The sequence below is a fragment of the Ursus americanus genome, chromosome 3 (genome assembly GCF_024610735.1).
Source record: "Ursus americanus isolate L20-20 chromosome 3, mUrsAme1.1.p, whole genome shotgun sequence".
NCBI classification, from domain to species: domain Eukaryota; kingdom Metazoa; phylum Chordata; class Mammalia; order Carnivora; family Ursidae; genus Ursus; species Ursus americanus.
Window position 1 is genome coordinate 20,352,653 of NC_142129.1, and position 16,747 is coordinate 20,369,399.

Sequence of the window (16,747 nt, forward strand, 5' to 3'; positions counted from 1 at the left end):
GGACTTGCCCAAAGCCACGTGGTTGGCTGGCAGAGGTCCCGTCTCAGAGCACAGAGAGCGTGCTGCTGTAGGATGTCACCTTCCAGAAGAGGGGGCTGCTGTTAGAAGAGCAGTGGACAGGCTCAGGGCCTCTGTCCCTGTCCCCCTGTGCTTGGGGCACTTGGAGCTGTTGAAATCGTCAGGTTCAGCCTAGAAGGGGTGGGAAAGCTGACAGTGGGAGCTGGCGGGGTGTTTGTGGAAAAGCGCACAGAGGCGGGAGCAGGAGAGACGGAGGAAAAGGGAGGAGATGAGAGACAAGGTGCGGCCTGAACTAGGCGGCGGGAGAGGAGGAAAAGACAAACATTTGCTGGATGCTTGTTCCCTCCGTGTCAGACGCTTTATATGTGGCAGTTCGTGGGATACCCTCGCCCCCAAAGCCCTTTGGAGGAGTTTTTAATCCCCACTTGGAATTAAGCCAAGCAATGATGAGGGCCGTTTCAAGGGAGCAGGAGGAAGATAGGCTTGCGTTCAGAGTTTAGTGACTCCCCAGCCAGCTTAGCGAAGGGCTCTCAGAGGTGACTGAGCCCCAGGTCATGGTGGATGTGCTTGAAGTGAGGTCTTCGGACACAAGCCAGAGAGAAACAGGGAGGTTTCTCGGGAACTTCCCTCGCGCATCAGACGTAGGGTTGGTTTTACACCTGGAATCTCCGTGTGAGGCAGGTCGGGATCCGAGGAGCCAGGGTGAGAGGAGGGGGCAGTGTGGTGGCAATGGTCCCTTCATGCCTTGCTGCCTAGGGAAAAATTGCCATTTTACATTTCAATTAGGAGGGACACTGGGGTCAATCATCAGTGCCACCAGAGGAAAATGGGCCCGGCCCAGCGCTGGGCCTCTCCAATTATTATTAATGAGCTTACTCTCAGACCTGCCAACCTTTTTATATGCAAACTAGGTCTTTATGGGGCCACTGACAATCAGGACTCCTTAAAGAACGCAAGAACACGTGCCAAGCCTCGGTGAGAATCTTACAGGGAAGAGAGGCTTTCGCATCTGCCCACATCCTGAACTAGAAGCAGCCCAGCCCCAGGCAAGGTCCCAGCCCTCACGGGAGGGTGTAGCAGCTCCACAGTCCCCGCTGGGCATGGGGAGATCCTTCCAGACCCACCACCCACTCCTGTGGTGGTCCTGGCCCCCCCGTAGGAACTTGCCTCTTTCATTAAGGGGAGTGAAGAGGGTGGGTTGGCAGTCAGCTTCTTCAGCTGCCAGCACACCTGATGATACTGAGCCATGATGTTTCCACTCCGTGCCTCAATTTCTCCTTTGCAAAGTAGAAGGGATCTGTTAGTTTGGTCTAGAGCATGCCCAGATTCCAGACACCTCCTGAGCATTGATCGTGGGCAGGAACATTTTGCTATCGGAGATGGGAGCCGGAGATGCTGGACTTCTCTTACTCCAAATGCACCCACAGACCCGGCTCCCCGATGATGCCAGTGTGGATGGAGCAGGAGGGGAGGGCAGGCTGGTGCATGCTTTAGGGAGAGGAGAGCTGCCCAGGGCCTCAGGAAAAGGGAAGAGTGCAGTCAGGACCCTCTGGCTCGAAAGTCCCTGCTTTTCATAGGTCTTCTCTCCTGATTCTCCAACATCACACGCCTCCCGCTCCAGTCCTGAGCGTCATCCTGTTCACTAAATCATCCTTGTCTTCTCTGTGTCCTGCATTCTCATCTTGCTGGGGCCAGGGGTGGGGGGCTGAGGTGGCCGCCGAGGCGGGGGCACAGGACGGAGCTGCTAAGACTCTCTCCCTGTGGGACCCCGAGGCCCCGGAGACCCGTGCGCTTTAGCGTCTCAGACCATGTGCCCAGTTCAGCACTCTGCTCCATCTCCCCTCCTGCAGCTCCTCTGTGTTTTCACTTGTTTTTGATTGTGGAGAAATACGCACAGAAAACTCATCATCTTCACTAGTTTTAAGTGCAGTTCGGTGGCATGAAGTACGTTCACACTGTCGTGCAACCATCCACACCATCTGTCTCCAGAACTCTGTCGTCTTCCCCAACCAAAACCCTGTCCCCGTTAAGCACTAACTCCCCATTCCGCCCTCCAGAAACCACCGTTCTGTCTCTATAAATCGAATTATTCTTTGTGATATTCTTTGTGCTTTGCACAAGTGGGACGATATGATCGTTGGCCTATGACTCGCTTATTTCACTTGGTATGATGTTTTCATGATTCACACACGCTGTAAGGTTTCCTTCCTTTTAAGAGGGAATCCTATTCCGTTGTCAGTTTATATCACGTTGTTTATTCATTCGTCCACCGATGGTCGCTTGGGTGGCTCGTACCCCTTGGTTGTGGTGAATAAGGTTGCTATGAACAGGAGTGAACAAGTCTCTGTTCTAGTCTCTGCTTTCGATTCTTTTGGGTATATACCCAGAAGGGAGACCGCTGGCTCTACCAGTCCTCTGCTAGCTGCTTTGCAGAGTAAAGGTACGGGCAGCCTGAAGGAGAGGGGGTTCATTTAATGGACCTGGGGCGCTTGCTCCCCTGTAGTAAGGCTCCAGGGTAATCAGGAAGGACAGACGTGAGACCACCCCAACTCACGGAACCAGGACTGGGAAGAGCTGGATGGGTCCTTGGATTGCATCTGCTTGACCGATAAGGAAGTTGAGTCTCCAAGTAGGGGTGTGATGCGCCCCAGGCTCCATAGTGTGTCAGAAGCTCAGCAGACACTAGAATGCAGGTCTTCACCCTCCCAACTTTCAACAACAGAAGGGGCTCGTGTTTGCCTTCAGACCCAGGAGGGTCAGCTGTCTAATTGCCTGAGACCCCTCCAGTCTGCCGTTGCCCCGCAGCTCCTTTCTGCCTTGCTCTGCTGGGGAGGAGGGCTGGGGTTACAGGCCAGAAGCCTCTGCCAAAAGCAGCAGCCTTAGAAGGATGTGAGTACCATGCTTCCGATGGCCAGCCTGCCCAGAAGCCATCTGGCTCAGCTGGGATGGGCAGCAGTGCCTAGAGCCCTCTGCGTGTGTGTCCGAGGGAAGGAAGAGCAGGGCAAATATCTGGGCTGTGTCTGGAGAAGCTCCTGCACCGTCTTCAGATTCCTGCTCCCCAGCCCGAGCTGTGCTGTCTCTTCCAGGACTGCCCGCAGCTGCTGCGAGTGGACAAGATCCTGGTGCCCGTGGAGGTGATCAAGCCCATCACTCTGAAGGCCAAAAACCTCCCGCAGCCGCAGTCTGGGCAGCGCGGGTACGAATGCATTCTCAACATCCAGGGCACCGAGCAGAGGGTGCCCGCCCTGCGCTTCAACAGCTCCAGCGTGCAGTGCCAGAACACCTCTGTGAGTGCCCCCGGCCCCGCCATCCCCGGGCTGCCTGAGCCCCCGTCCTCCACCCCATCCTTGTTCTCCAGAGCCAAGTCAGCCCAGCTCTGCAGGATTTCCTCAAACACCCACCAAACAGTCCAGCTCCCTGCCAAGCTGCTCCTTCCAGCCCTGCTTGCCCAGCACGGCCTCAGACGCTCGCCCCAGCACAGTGCAGGGCTCCGAGGCCACCAAGTGTCTGCCCAAGGCAGGGGCTGCACCCGCAGGGGCTTGGGGACTGGCCATGGGGCTACCGAGCACTGTTTATGGGCAGAGGTATTTTCAGGGCCTATTAGGCTCCGGGAACATCTGTGTCCATCCTCCTGAGATAAGCTCTGGAGTCCCTGGGCCCTGCCCTCCCACCAGGGCAGACCTGAGTGCCTCATTTGAGGCCCTAAAGGCCCGCTGTCGCCTTTATGCCTGCACAGAGGCCGCCTCCCAGCACAGAAGGCTTCTGAGACAGATCAGACACCTGCAAGGGAGCAGGGGAACCAGACAGAGCTAGCCAGAGGGTGCTGCTCAGATCAGCACAAACCTACCCAATGTTTAGAAAATCCACATTAGGTTCATGCCCGACCAACAACGGGCCAGCAGCCCCCGGGTCCCAATGGCTATTGCCTGATTCCTAGGCACCATGCCACGTGCCCCCACTATCCATCACCTTTCCCGTCCGGCTGCTGCTCTCCTGACCTTGTGGCCTTCCCTGCCCGCTGCTCTGCTCTCTCTCATTCTCTTTCTGGGCTACTTCTCAGCGCCCAGATGCTCAAAGACAAACATTAACTAGGCTTTTAAACTCATACCATTTTCAAGCTGTAGGAAACCGTAATATGCTTCCTCACTGTACAAATGAGAAACTGGACACCCAGAAGCAGGGGCAGGTCTAGGTTGTGGGGCTGAGACCTATATGATTCGGGGGACCTTCTTTTAAGAGTAAAATGTAGTAAAGACAAAGGTAAATACATGGGCAGGCCTGGAAAGGGGCTGAAGTTCCGTGCGCCTCAGGGTGACTCGCCCCTGCCCAGAACAAACAACATGTCCAAGGTCACCCATCTAGGAGGGGGTGACGGGGCAGGGCTGGATCTAGATTCGGGGTCCCCTCCTGTGCCTCCCTGCCTCCCATTCATCCTTCCCGTTGCTTCTGGGTACTCATATATGGTGACTGTATTTGGAGATGTGATATAGGACAAGGAGAGTCCTGGACAGAGCGGTGCCTGGGCATACCTCACTCTCCCTGCAGGAAAAGTTCTAGGGGTAAATGGAGCTCAGAGAGGCCCACATGCTTGCCCAAGGTCACTCAGCATTGCAGGAACCGAACTGACAATTGATGGCCCAACCCCAGGCGTGTCCCCACAGCTCCCCCCTGTCCTGGCGACGAGGCCGTTTGGCAGATTTCTGCAGTGTTCCAGATTAAACCTATGAGCGAAGGGGATATTAAACACCTCCTGCTTCCTCGTAAATCCTGAGGCCAACCAGACCAGCCCCAAGGGTTTGGCTCAAGTGCTTCTCCCCCAGATAAGTGAGTTCCTGTGGGAAGAAAAAGCCTGAGCCCCACATTAAGTCAGTGGAGGGCAGATAGGGGTGTGGGCCCCAGAGAAAAGTCTGTTTCGCCATAGACGCTGCACCAGGGAACCTGGTCCCAGAGGTGTCCGGAGGGAGGACAGAGTCTGTGGCCTCTGATGATTGAGGCCTTGTTTCCCTAGACACTACAAGATGGGACCTCACGGGCCCCACCCTGGGCTTCATCTGGCTCAGTTAAATAGACCAGGGCGCTCCATATAGCAGCCTTAGTTCATTCTATAAACTCCCTGGTCAGAACTCAGTGCCTTGGGACCCACCGTCCTCAGCACTCCTAAGCGAGGCCGACTCCATGAATGAGCCCACGAGGGGTCAAATTGTCCTGACTGTGGGGACAAAGTCAGAGCCTCCTGGGGACAAAGGCACAAAACTGAGCCCTGACAGGTGGATGGGTCCCCTCATCCGGGGTACTTCATGGGGTACCTGTGCCATTATCTGAGCCCCCCCCCCTCACCAGGGGCCAGTTTGCAGGACCTGAGGTCGTTGCTTCCAAAGCAGCTCAGCCTTTTTTTTATTTCAATACCCTCGTGAGGAAGCTGATGGGGAAGTTTTTTCTGTACCACTTTAAGATCTTAGAAACGGAAGTGACAGGAGGTGTACCCCACAAAGGGTCAATTCCAGGAAAAGTCCCCTCTATCTACCAGGACCCACTGGAATCATGCAGTCCAGAGGGGGCTCGGCTCTGACTTTTCCCAGGAGCCTCTCTTTGCAGGGATCCCAGCTGAAATGCTGGTCTGGGCCAGGATGCCTCTTGCCATCGGTGACTTCCTTAAACAATTTCAGGGTCATAATCCAGGGCAAGCCTCCTTTACATAGTTACAATACCACAGTTACAGAGGCCAACATAGTTTCAGGGCAGGAATAGACACTGAGAGAGGGTCTTGATCCTGTGACAGAGGGGATCTCTGAAGCCCAGAGAGGGCATATGACCAGCCCCAGGTCACACAGCAAGTAAGTAGCCAATTCAGAACTTGAATCCAGCTTCATAACACACACCCCCATCAAAGGTTGGGCAAAAAATAGCACCTGAGCACGTTATACCCAGCCTGAGTGCAATCCCTGGGAACAAGGGCTGATGTACCTTGGATGGGAGGAGTCATGTTGTTTCACTTCCTCCATCCCTGAGCTTTCTGGAATTGGGCGGTGTGGTGGGGAAATCCAACAGAAACCCTGGGTTTGTGATGACAGTGGAAAGTGGGTGACAAAGAGGTCTCAGAGGAGAGCAGAGAAGGAAAAGAGACCCAGGAAAACTCCTCGTGGGTGTGACGCCAGGCTGGGTGGGCAGGCAGGTCACCTCCAGCCCACATTTTGGGGACAGGCCCCAGCCATTGCCGGAGCCCTGGGGGAGCTGTGGGAGGAAAACGGGGCAGCTCACAGGCAGCAGTTGGAGGGAGGAGAAACTGTGGGGATTCTTGGCCTCCTTTAGACCAAAGCTCCAGGCAAATGACAAGTGATGCTAATAATAGAGCCCAGGAGCTGCCCCCCCCCCCCCAAGTCACTGGCAATCAGGCGAGCGAGTGGGCCGCAGGGGGCAGCCAGCTCCAGGCCCGGCTCACACCGACCCACAGTAGCCGCCCATCTTCTCCTGGAGTCCCAGTTTACCACGTGCAAAATAAGGATGGAGAGACCGGTGGGGAGGTAACTTGGGCCCCTCCCTGCCTTCCTGGAACCCGGCTGGGCATGGGTCTGCTGAGCCCTCTGGGATCCTGGAGATAGACACGGAGCATACACTGGTTTCTTATGTTGTTCAGATCTGTTCACCCGAATGGTAGCATTTTTCAGCACAATATCTCGGAGCTCAGAACAGGGAATGGTTTGAAGAAAGAACACCCAAATTATATAGATCTTGTCTTTGCTTTCCAAGGTAGAGGTTCGCACTTTCCCAAGGTAATGAGCGACGTCATCCCCGAGCTGGGCTGTGGTGTGCCAGACCTTGATTGAGACACTTAACCTCCTGGCCCCTGAGAGCCTGCAACACTCTCCCCTCAGCTCTGGATTTTGTGCAGATTAACTGCCCACTGATTACAGAGAGCTATATAAATGCTAAGTGCAACAGAGGGGGTGGGGGCCAGTGGTCCAGGCTCCCAGCTGTAGGCCCCCTCCCCCTGCGGAACGCAGGTCATGGGGAGAGAGCCTGCAGGAATGAGAGTGACCTCCCTAGAGGCGGAGGGGGTGGTGGGGAGCACCCAGGGTTAATGACTTCTATAATATTTCATAGTCAAGATCCCCGGAATGGGCGATAAAAAGATACAGCAATGCCCGACATTTTCTGATCCTTGACATCTTTTATTTTCAATTTTCCTCGAAAAGTGAATGCATATAAACACACACATGCACTCCAGAACACATAAGCCTTCTCATATGCACACGTCTCCATATGTACCAAGTGTCTGGTGCGTAAACACTCGATAAATGTCTGCTATTATGACTTCGCATAAACATAAACACAGGAAAGACAAACATATTTTTGGACAGCAACCCCAAATATATACACATAGACATAAAACACGCAGTCGTGTTTGAGTGCTCATTCTAGGCGACAGGCGCTGTGCTCAGAGCCACGATGGTTATCTCTCACCCTCCGAAGCGTCCTGTTGGGTATGCGCTGTTTGTAATCCCCGCCTGACAAATGGGGAAACCGAGACTCACGTCCTTGGCTCACATGCACACAGGTGGGCCCTGCAGAACCCCTTTGCACAGTGCATGTGTGAATGTGTGTGCACACACATATGAACACACAGACCATACAGACTGGTGCTCTGAGCTCCTCTCAGGCCAGCTACGTGTGAACTCGTTTGTGTACATGGACACACGCATGCACACATATGCAGAATTTCTTGCCTTGCTCTCTGGGGGGCTTCAGGGCCTTCCCGAGAGAGCCCTGGAGGTTCTATTGATCTTTGGCTGATGGGACCCTGGTCACCACCCCCTGCTTCCACGTTGAATCCTGACCAGACCCTGGCCTGAGAAGCAGGAGCCAGGCTTGGGTTCTGACTTAGCAGCCCCCACCCCCACCCCACACCAGCATCCCTTCTAGAAGTAGAGGCCAGAACAACCTGAAGCCAGCCCTTAGCACCTTTCCTACACTGAGGACTTGGAAGAGGGAGACGGGAAGGGCGATGGGAAGGAAAGGAAGTGGAGCTTGGCTAGAGGAGGGGATGGAAGGGAGATCTGGAAAAGTGTTCCCTCCCTCTCCCCTTCCCGAACTCGTCTGCCCCACCCATCTCTTGCTCCTGCACCCCCCTCCTGCCCACCTGTCTTCAGGGGGTGGGGATTCTCTAACGCCGTGCAACACCAGAGTCACTAGAGTTGTTTGAAATGCATCCCCATCTTCCAGCCCAGCAGGTCTGGGGGGAGGCCCTGGGATCTGCATGTAGGCCCCCTAAATGATTCTGATGAATGGGGCCCACAGACCACCCTGAGAACCCCCAGTCTAGAGAGGGAGAGGTTTTGTGAAAAAGCGAAGGAAGCCTTAGAGCGACCTAGTCTGACCTAGAAGCAAAGGACAAAATCTCTGGGGCGTTGATTACTGCACTCCATGGCAAAAGGTTTATGAGTCACCCGCTGAGTGAAGCGATCATCAAAGGCCCCACTGTTGTTTCTGCAGGGCTGGGAGATTTGCTTTATTCTATGGCTTGAGCCCAGACCTTGGCGCTGGCCCAGATGTCATGGGTCACAAGGGAGATTCCATGAGAGGGTGGATGGTTCAGTGCAAACCACCATCACTGTAGGGAGAACCCTGAACGGGGGTCCCTGGCCAGGCACGTGTGTCCAGGGAGCTAGTGAAAAACTGGGGAGTGCTGGGGTAGAGCCTGAGGAAGGCTGGACGCCATCATGGTGATGTGCGTGAGGACTGCGTCATGGCATATTCACATTGGAGCACGTGCTTAGCGCAGGATTTAGGGCAATTTCCCAGATTGGGATTACAAACATCCCCTCTAGAAATCTCTATGAATAGGCTCCGGGGGGAGAGGCACCGTGACAGGCTTGGAGACCCTCCCCAGGTTGTGCATTCCCGAGTTCTGTTGCTGCCCTCCCCACAGTGAGGCGCGAGCAGCTAGCCAGCTCTGAGGCGGTCACACCCCCACACCCCGGCCCTTCCAAAGTTCAACTAAGTTAAAAGAGCCTTTGGCTCTGCAAACACCACTTCAAACCAGGTCTCCTGGACTGAACCCCTCTAGCAAATTGCCAGCCCTCAGCCCCTCCTTTACAGAAAACCTGTCTCGTTCCCATTCTTCCATCCACCCCCTGTGGAGGGAAGAATCTGGTGGAATAATGAGAAAATCACCAGGTACGGACTGGAAATGCTGCCCTGGGCGGGCTCAGAGTCCTGCCACCTACCCCCTTCTCTGGAGATTGAGAAGTGTCTGCTATCAGAAGGCAGCTATGGGGGTTGGGGGGCTGGAACCTCCCCCCCCCCCCGCCCCCAGCACTCAGTCCCAAGACAGAGACCCAGCCAGGTAGGGCACTGAGTCTGAGGAGAGCAGGGCAGGGAAGCAGGACCCAGCGCGGACCCTGTGCAGGCCTAGAGACAGCTTCCCCATGGGCAGCCACAGAGCTGGGGCCTGGCTTCTTTGAGCCAGCGAATGCCTTTGGAGTCTTGACCCAGATTCCCAGGTTTGGTGCCTAGGGTGTCCACGGGATTTCCCACCTCACCTGCAAGCCCCACCCCGCTCTCCTCTCTCCTCCTGTCCATCAGCTCAGCCCCTGAAGAGGGCAGGCCCTTCATTTCTAGTGCCTGCACCCATGACCCCAGCCTGGGAATTGATCAGCCCTCTCCGGGTCTTTGATAAAGCACCCACCTCCTCTGAATTTGTCCTAGAAATTAAAGTTCCCAAATTGAATCGAGGGCCTGGTGGGGGCCTAATGGCGGGGTTCCCCTGGACCGTGAGGGAGGACACTGGGAAAGCCCAGCTGGTGGGAGCCAGCATCTGCGGAAGGGGGACGAGTAGCTCGCTCTCATCTGCTCAGAGAATCCATGTTCCAAACGGGTGTCCCATCCAGGCCTCGCCCCTCCCCTGCCTTTGGATCGTGCCCCCTGCCCCCACCCCGTTCCCTGAACAACACCTCCCGAGGTGAACACCCACACATGCGCTCGACTCACGTACAGTTATGGCAGGTCCTTAGCTCTGAGCACCCCTGAGGGCCCCAGGCTGAAGAGCCGGCTCTCCTTAGAAATCTGTGTGACCCAGCTTGTGTCGTTCCTACCCCCGACCCGGCTGCAGTATTCCTATGAGGGGATGGAGATCAACAACCTGCCGGTGGAGCTGACGGTCGTGTGGAACGGGCACTTCAACATCGACAACCCAGCGCAGAACAAAGGTGAGGAAGGCAGGCCCTGGCGGGGAGGCAGGCCAGAGGGAAAGGGCGGCTCTACATTCGGGGGCACCTGTGACTCCATCCCTCCCTCTGGCTCTGAGCCTGCCCTCCTCGCCTCTCCACGGCTCCGAGCCCTCCCAGGTGTGCGCCCAGCGTGGGCAGTGGCTCTGGGAGGGGCCGAGTGAGCAGGACCGCAGGACGGGCCGAGAGAGCCCTGCTGATTCTGGAGGGAGCCCCACTTCCCGGTCCAGCTTCACAGCCCGGCCCCGAAGTTCTCTTCTGGTCTTCTCTGTGTCACAATGGCTAAAGGAACAAGGCTGCCTGTGGCTCCTCCTCCAAGGCCGGGACTGCACTCCTGTCCACCATCCCATCCCCTCCTGCTCCCCCTCTCACCCTGAAGTACCTCTCGCTCTTCGCCCGCAGTTCACCTCTATAAGTGCGGAGCCATGCGGGAGAGCTGCGGGCTGTGCCTGAAGGCGGACCCGGACTTCCAGTGCGGCTGGTGCCAGAGCCAGGGCCAGTGTACCCTGCGGCAGCACTGCCCCGTGCACGAGAGCCCGTGGCTGGAGCTGTCGGGCGCCAACAGCAGGTGCACCAACCCCCGCATCACAGAGGTAAGCCAGGGTCCTCAGGGCCACCCTGGGTGGCCAAGCTAGGCCCTGCCACGGCTTGGGGCCCTGCCAGCTGTGCATCGCCATGGTGACAGCCACCGCAGTGATGACCAGGGCTGACTGGGGGCATCCTTGCTTTCCTGCCCAGCTTCTCTAGAAGCTGTGGGCTGGGTCCGGCGGTGGTTCCCTTACCAAGGAAGGTGGAAAACAGAGAGGGGCTTGACTGTCCTGTTGGAGTCTCCACGTGAGCTGTATCAAACATGACTCCAAGTCCTGGCCGCTGTCCCTTTGTCTCTAAGAGTCTGGGGGACGGGGCGGTTAGGCTCCATCGGGGACAACCTCGCCAAGCAGTCAGGCATGAGCCGAGGGTGCATGGAGCTTCAGGGCGCAGAGCCCAGCCCTCAGGAGGTGGAGAGGGAGGAAATGGTGAGACCCCCAGACTCATTCAAAGCAAGGCCTAAGCGGGTGGAGGGCAGAAATGGATTTGGAGCACGGCTCAGGAGGGCCCAGGGGACACGGGCCGTGGAGCAAAGACCAGCGAGGGGCAGGACAGAGCTAAATATGCAGAGAACAGGGCTGGAATCCCCGTTCTGCCCGCTAATTGCTGGGTTTCCCAGGGCTAATTCATCACTACTTTCATGCCTCAGCTTCCTCCCCTGGGCCACGGGTCTAAAGTTCCATGTCACAGAAGAGTTATATGGACTGTATGAGATTCATGCAGAATGCCGGCTCCATGCCCGGCTGGGGGATCTCACCATCCTCCTTGTCCACCTTCGACATTGTTAAAGCCATTCCCACCCATGTCCAGGCCAAGAGGATCGCTGCTCCTGGGGTTTATTTAAGTCACCTGGTGTCTTCACCTCCCCACTCCCCACTTCCGGCAGAAAGAGCCCCTCAGGCGCCCACTCCCACTGCGCTCCCCTGGTAAAACAAAGAAGAGGCAGGCCGGTCTCAACGGCTCAACAGCGGGACCCTCTGTGCCTCTAGCGCCGGGCTTTGCACATTGTAGGCACTCAAGGCCTCTTTGCCACAGTGGATGCTGGTTTCAATAACAAAGCAGAGAGGGGCAGAGACAAAAAGAGAAAAGGGAGCTCAGTCTCTTCTCCATATATAGTAAGGAGAGACGGGTACGTGGCTCCGTGCAAGTTCCACCAACACACACTTATCCGATTATCTCATGGTGGCAGTTACAATAAATAATAGGCAAATATGGGTGTGGTGCCTCAGTTTGCAAAATACTTTCATATCCCTTACTTCATCTGTCCTCACAGCAACCCTGCCATATGGCTCCCAGGGCTGTCACCACACCGTACCACAGACCAAGTGTCTTCAGTGACAGCAATTCCCTGTCTCTCAGTTTGGGAGGCTGGGAGTTGAGACCCAGGTGTGGGCAGGGCTGGCCCTTCTGAGGGCTCTGCGGGGGGACCTGCTATGGCCTCTCTCTTGGCCGGCAGCCCGCCATCTTCTCCCTGAGTCCCTTCTCCTCGTCTTTCTGTGTGTCTCTGTCCAAAGTCCCTCTTTATATGAGGATGCGGGTCCTGTTGGATCAGGACCCACCCTAATGACCTCATTGTTACTTGATGACCTCTGTAAAGACCCTTTCTCCAAATAAGGCCACGTTTGGAAGTACTGAGCATTAGGACTTCCACATAGGGATTAGAGGAGGACACAATTCAAGCTAGAATGCCCGCCAAAGCCAGCCTTAGCTGCCTCATTTCCCAGATACAAAGAGCCATGCTCAGAGATGCTAAGGTCCTCTCCTCAAAGCCTAAATCAAACAGGTCCTGAATCCCAGGGCTCTGGCTTGCTCAGCTAGTGCTGTCTTTCACCACAGAGGCAAGACACCCACAGATCTAGTCCCTCACCCCTCCACTCACAAACTATGCCCGCACACCAGGCCTGTGCACAAGAGGGTAGGGAGCTTGACCTCTGTGAGCGCACGGCTTCCTCCAGCAAGCCGGCCCCTCAGTGGTGGTCCTCTGTATGTGCCCCCCACTCTGGCCCCTTCGCCCTCCACATCCCCAGGTTTCCAGACACGGGGAGTTTCCCTCGGCCTCTCCTTCAGTCTCCTGCATGGGTAGGAATCTCAACAGCAATTCTCAAACTGGGGCAAAAGAGATGCATTTAACCTACAGAAGTATCTGGGGAAGGAGGGCCCTGGGCCTGCCCCGGTCCCCCTCCTTCCCAGCCACCCCCACCCACAGAGCCCTTAACACGGAACCATCCCCAGGGGCTGCCACGCGTGACTGCTAATGGTGTGTCTGCCGCAAACAGAGGGACTTGCTTGCTTCTTGGCCTGAGACCAAGAAAATCACAGGGAGGAGATGGCAAATTAAACAAATCTCCCTGTGACGGAGCCTATTTACTGGCTCCACACTGGCCTGGGCCCTCCAGGGAGCCTGGGGAACCAAGGACTGGGCCAGAGATAAAGCTCCTTTTTCAGAACAACACACCAGGCCCGGAATATCACGCCCCCGCTGCTGCCAGGGACCAGTAGGGCTTTGGGGACTGGCGGGGCAGGCATTTGGGAAGGACATGCACCACCCCCTTCCGGCCCTCCCTACCTCTGCCCACCTCCCTCACACAGAAATGGGCCCCTGTCTCCAAGGGACCTGTCTTTCCACTGCCACGGGAACACACGTGAAAACCCTCACACTCATGTGCACTCGCCCACAAACATGCATGGGTAAGAAGAAGGAAGTGTCTTAACTTGTAGGTGAACAGCCTTCCCCAGCAAAGCTGCCCCTCCAGCCTGGTTTCTTTTACTCCCCCCTCCCACCATCTTCCAGGGTGGACCCCCACCCCCAACTGTGACCTTTGGGGGTGGAGAGGGTAGGAAATGCAAAGAGGTGGGCTGTCCAGGCTCCTTCAGTTGGGATCCCATTGACATTGGCCAAGATCCAGGCGCTGGTGTTGAGAGACACCAGGAATGGGAAATGTGCCTTTGTCTGGTCTTTCGAATGCCAGGAGAGGCTGGCATATTTCCTCTGCCACTAAAGGCACTGCTGTGGGATGTCATAATTAGATCGTGGAAACTGTACATAGCACCTACCTCAAAACAGGCCCTTGGTTGTTGATTCCCAACATTTCAATCATGGGTTCTTAATACCAACAGTGACACCTAAGGAAGAAAAACCAGTCATTTTGGCCAGAATATGAAGGTAAAGTCTAAATTAAGCCCATCTCTGTTAGAAACCAAGCCAGACAGTGAAGGCAAAGGGGCTGTGGCAAATGCTCTTCTAAATCCAGGAAGATGCTTGGGTAGTTGTTTTCAGCCCAACGACAACACAAGAAATAAATATGGTACCATCAACGAAAAGGCCACAGGAAGTAAGACACCATTCCTGCTCTCAGAGATTCAGGATGTAAAGGATGAGGGATCAGACACAAATCATTGTTACCATGAAAGGCACGTGTAATTTCAGTGGAGAGCGAGAACAACTGGTTATGGAGAAGGGACATTTGAGAAGGATCTTGAAAACTGGGTGGATTGCCGTAGTGTGGAGGGTTGTGGGTATTAAGAGGGCTTTTTCATTTTCCTTCCAAATGGAACAACACCAGCAAATGCCAAAAGGCTTTATTCCTTGATTTTCTATGAATTACCCAGTAACAATGTGGATTCCATCCCCTCATCTCTTCCACAAAATAGGAAGGCGAATGAGAGGATTTGAACACTGTTCCTAAGAACACATGAAAACATGAACTGCTCTACAAGAAGCTCCCGCCATGGACAGTCCCAGACATGGGTGCCCTTGTGGATGTGGGCCCAACTCAGGGAATCGCACAGAGATGGGGAAGAGCCAGAAGGCTCTCCTTTCCCCATCAGCAAGTGGGGGACGGCTCCATGTTGGTGCCTGTCCAAGTCACTGCTTCCTCCCTCCAGATAATCCCAGTGACAGGTCCCCGGGAAGGGGGCACCAAGGTCACCATCCGAGGGGAGAACCTGGGCCTGGAATTCCGGGACATCGCCTCCCACGTCAAGGTGGCCGGTGTGGAGTGCAGCCCTTTGGTGGATGGCTACATCCCTGCAGAACAGTAAGTGGAGGCCCCATGAGACATAGGGAGGTGCGGCTATCTGTCATTGACTCACCTTCCCTGGCCAACAACTGACAGCCAATGGCAAACAGTGTTACAGACTGTTGGGGGGGTAGAATGCCTCTAACATTCTAGTGTCCTCCCCAGCTCTTGAACTAGCTAGCTGCCATATTGGCAAGTGTAGAAAGGGGAAGGGGACATGGGGCCAGGAGGGAAGAGAAAGGTGATTGCTACCTCCTTGGGGTGTGGCCATAGATAGTGCTGAGGCAAAGCAAAATTAAAATCTACAAGAGAAGTGTGAGTTCAGTTCCCTACTCACCGCTGTCCCTGAGTCCCCATTCATGTCCTCCTCCAATTATGAAAGAAGCTAAGCCTCTGCTACTTTCTGTGGAGACTGAAAATGAAACCCCACACCCACTCCAGCCTGGGGGCATTTGGGGTTGCTTTTCTCCATGCAAAGGCTGCTGGAGCATGGAGTGGGTCATTCCATGAGCAACCTTTACCTCCCAAACCACCTGTTAGAAGAGGTGTGTCAGTCATGTATCATTGCCTTGTAAATAAGTAAACACAATTTTCCAGCCCAGCAAACACACCATGAAATGTTTACCAGCACAACAGAATCTATATTCTATACCATCTCTGCTGTGCTTCCCAGAGTGACACCTTGCCACTTGTCCTGTGTGCGAGTAAGTTTGGACACTTCCTAGGTCTCCCTTACGTACGTCAGGACAGCTTACCTGTCCGCTTGTTAGTTCTTGCCCAGATTTAGTGATTCTGGAACCATCGGTACCACCATCTGATTTCCATCCAGAGCTTCCTAAAGCACTCTTAGTAGACCCTGTGACTGAAGGATCTACTCTTGATAGAATCCACCTCCCGGGTCCCTCATGGCTTATTTGCCCAAAGATCTTTCTGTGGCTCCTTCAACTTTCAGAGTCCTTCCTAGAACAAAACCAAAGCCAGTTGCTACCAATCTATTGTGATTTGGGGAACTTTTAAATGCCCTGCTCTGGATCTGCATAGCCAAATAGAAAAATATATGATTATAAAGTCATATGATTGAAATATCGTGATACCAGTTAGATCAGTGGAAGAAGCTAGAACGCCCAGAAAAGAATCCTGATACATAAAATTGTAGTGTGTGATAAGGGTGACATTTCAAATCAGCAAGGAAAGGAAAGATCAGTCAATCAGCAGCGGGGGTTAACTCTAAAAAAAAAAAAAAAACAATATCCGACCCTCATTGCACATTATACACCAAAATAAATTGCAGACAGATTAAAGAATGAAGTGGAAAAAATAAATCTGTGGAATGATTAGAAGAAAATGCAGGCGAGAATTTATTTGATTTCAAGTAAAGGAAGTGTAACTGTTCTAAGCATAACAGCAAAAGAAAAAAAAGTTATAAAGAAAAAGATTAGGGGATCTGAATATATAAAACTTAGAAATTTGTACATCAAAAATCTTTGTAAGCAAAGAAAAATATGAATGATAAACTGGGACTAGCGTTACACCCTATGACAGTTAAAACATGCTTTTTCTTAATATACAGAGGTTCCAAAAATAAAAAGGCAAATATCACAAAATGAGCAAAGAGCATCAATGAGCATGAATGTGCAACTCACAAGACAAAAACCAAAAGTCTTATTAAAAAAAGTAGCATTAATAATCAATGAAATGAAAATTAAAACAATGGGGAACGATTTTAAAAAGTTAATGCCCAGTGCAGAGGAGAAGCGTGAGAAATAACACACTCATACATTCATACTCAGAAGGTAAATTGGGACACACTTTGTGGAAGGCAATTTGGAAATGTGGATTGAAAGCCTTTAGCCTAAGTCATCATATTTCTAGAACTTTACTTAAATAACCAGAGTGCGC

The 16,747-nt window shown here is 53.9% G+C and overlaps 1 protein-coding gene across 2 annotated transcripts in view; it reads left to right on the forward strand.

Annotated features, from left to right (window-relative positions):
- PLXNA4 (plexin A4) overlaps nucleotides 1-16,747 on the forward strand; it is a 590,507-nt gene that overhangs the window by 508,095 nt on the left and 65,665 nt on the right. For both annotated transcript variants that reach the window (XM_087860822.1, XM_045792629.2), the window contains 4 exons: nucleotides 3,105-3,305; nucleotides 10,127-10,223; nucleotides 10,644-10,834; nucleotides 14,715-14,866. In XM_087860822.1, coding sequence (XP_087716948.1) covers nucleotides 3,105-3,305; nucleotides 10,127-10,223; nucleotides 10,644-10,834; nucleotides 14,715-14,866 — 641 coding nt within the window. The remainder of the gene's footprint in view (nucleotides 1-3,104; nucleotides 3,306-10,126; nucleotides 10,224-10,643; nucleotides 10,835-14,714; nucleotides 14,867-16,747) is intronic.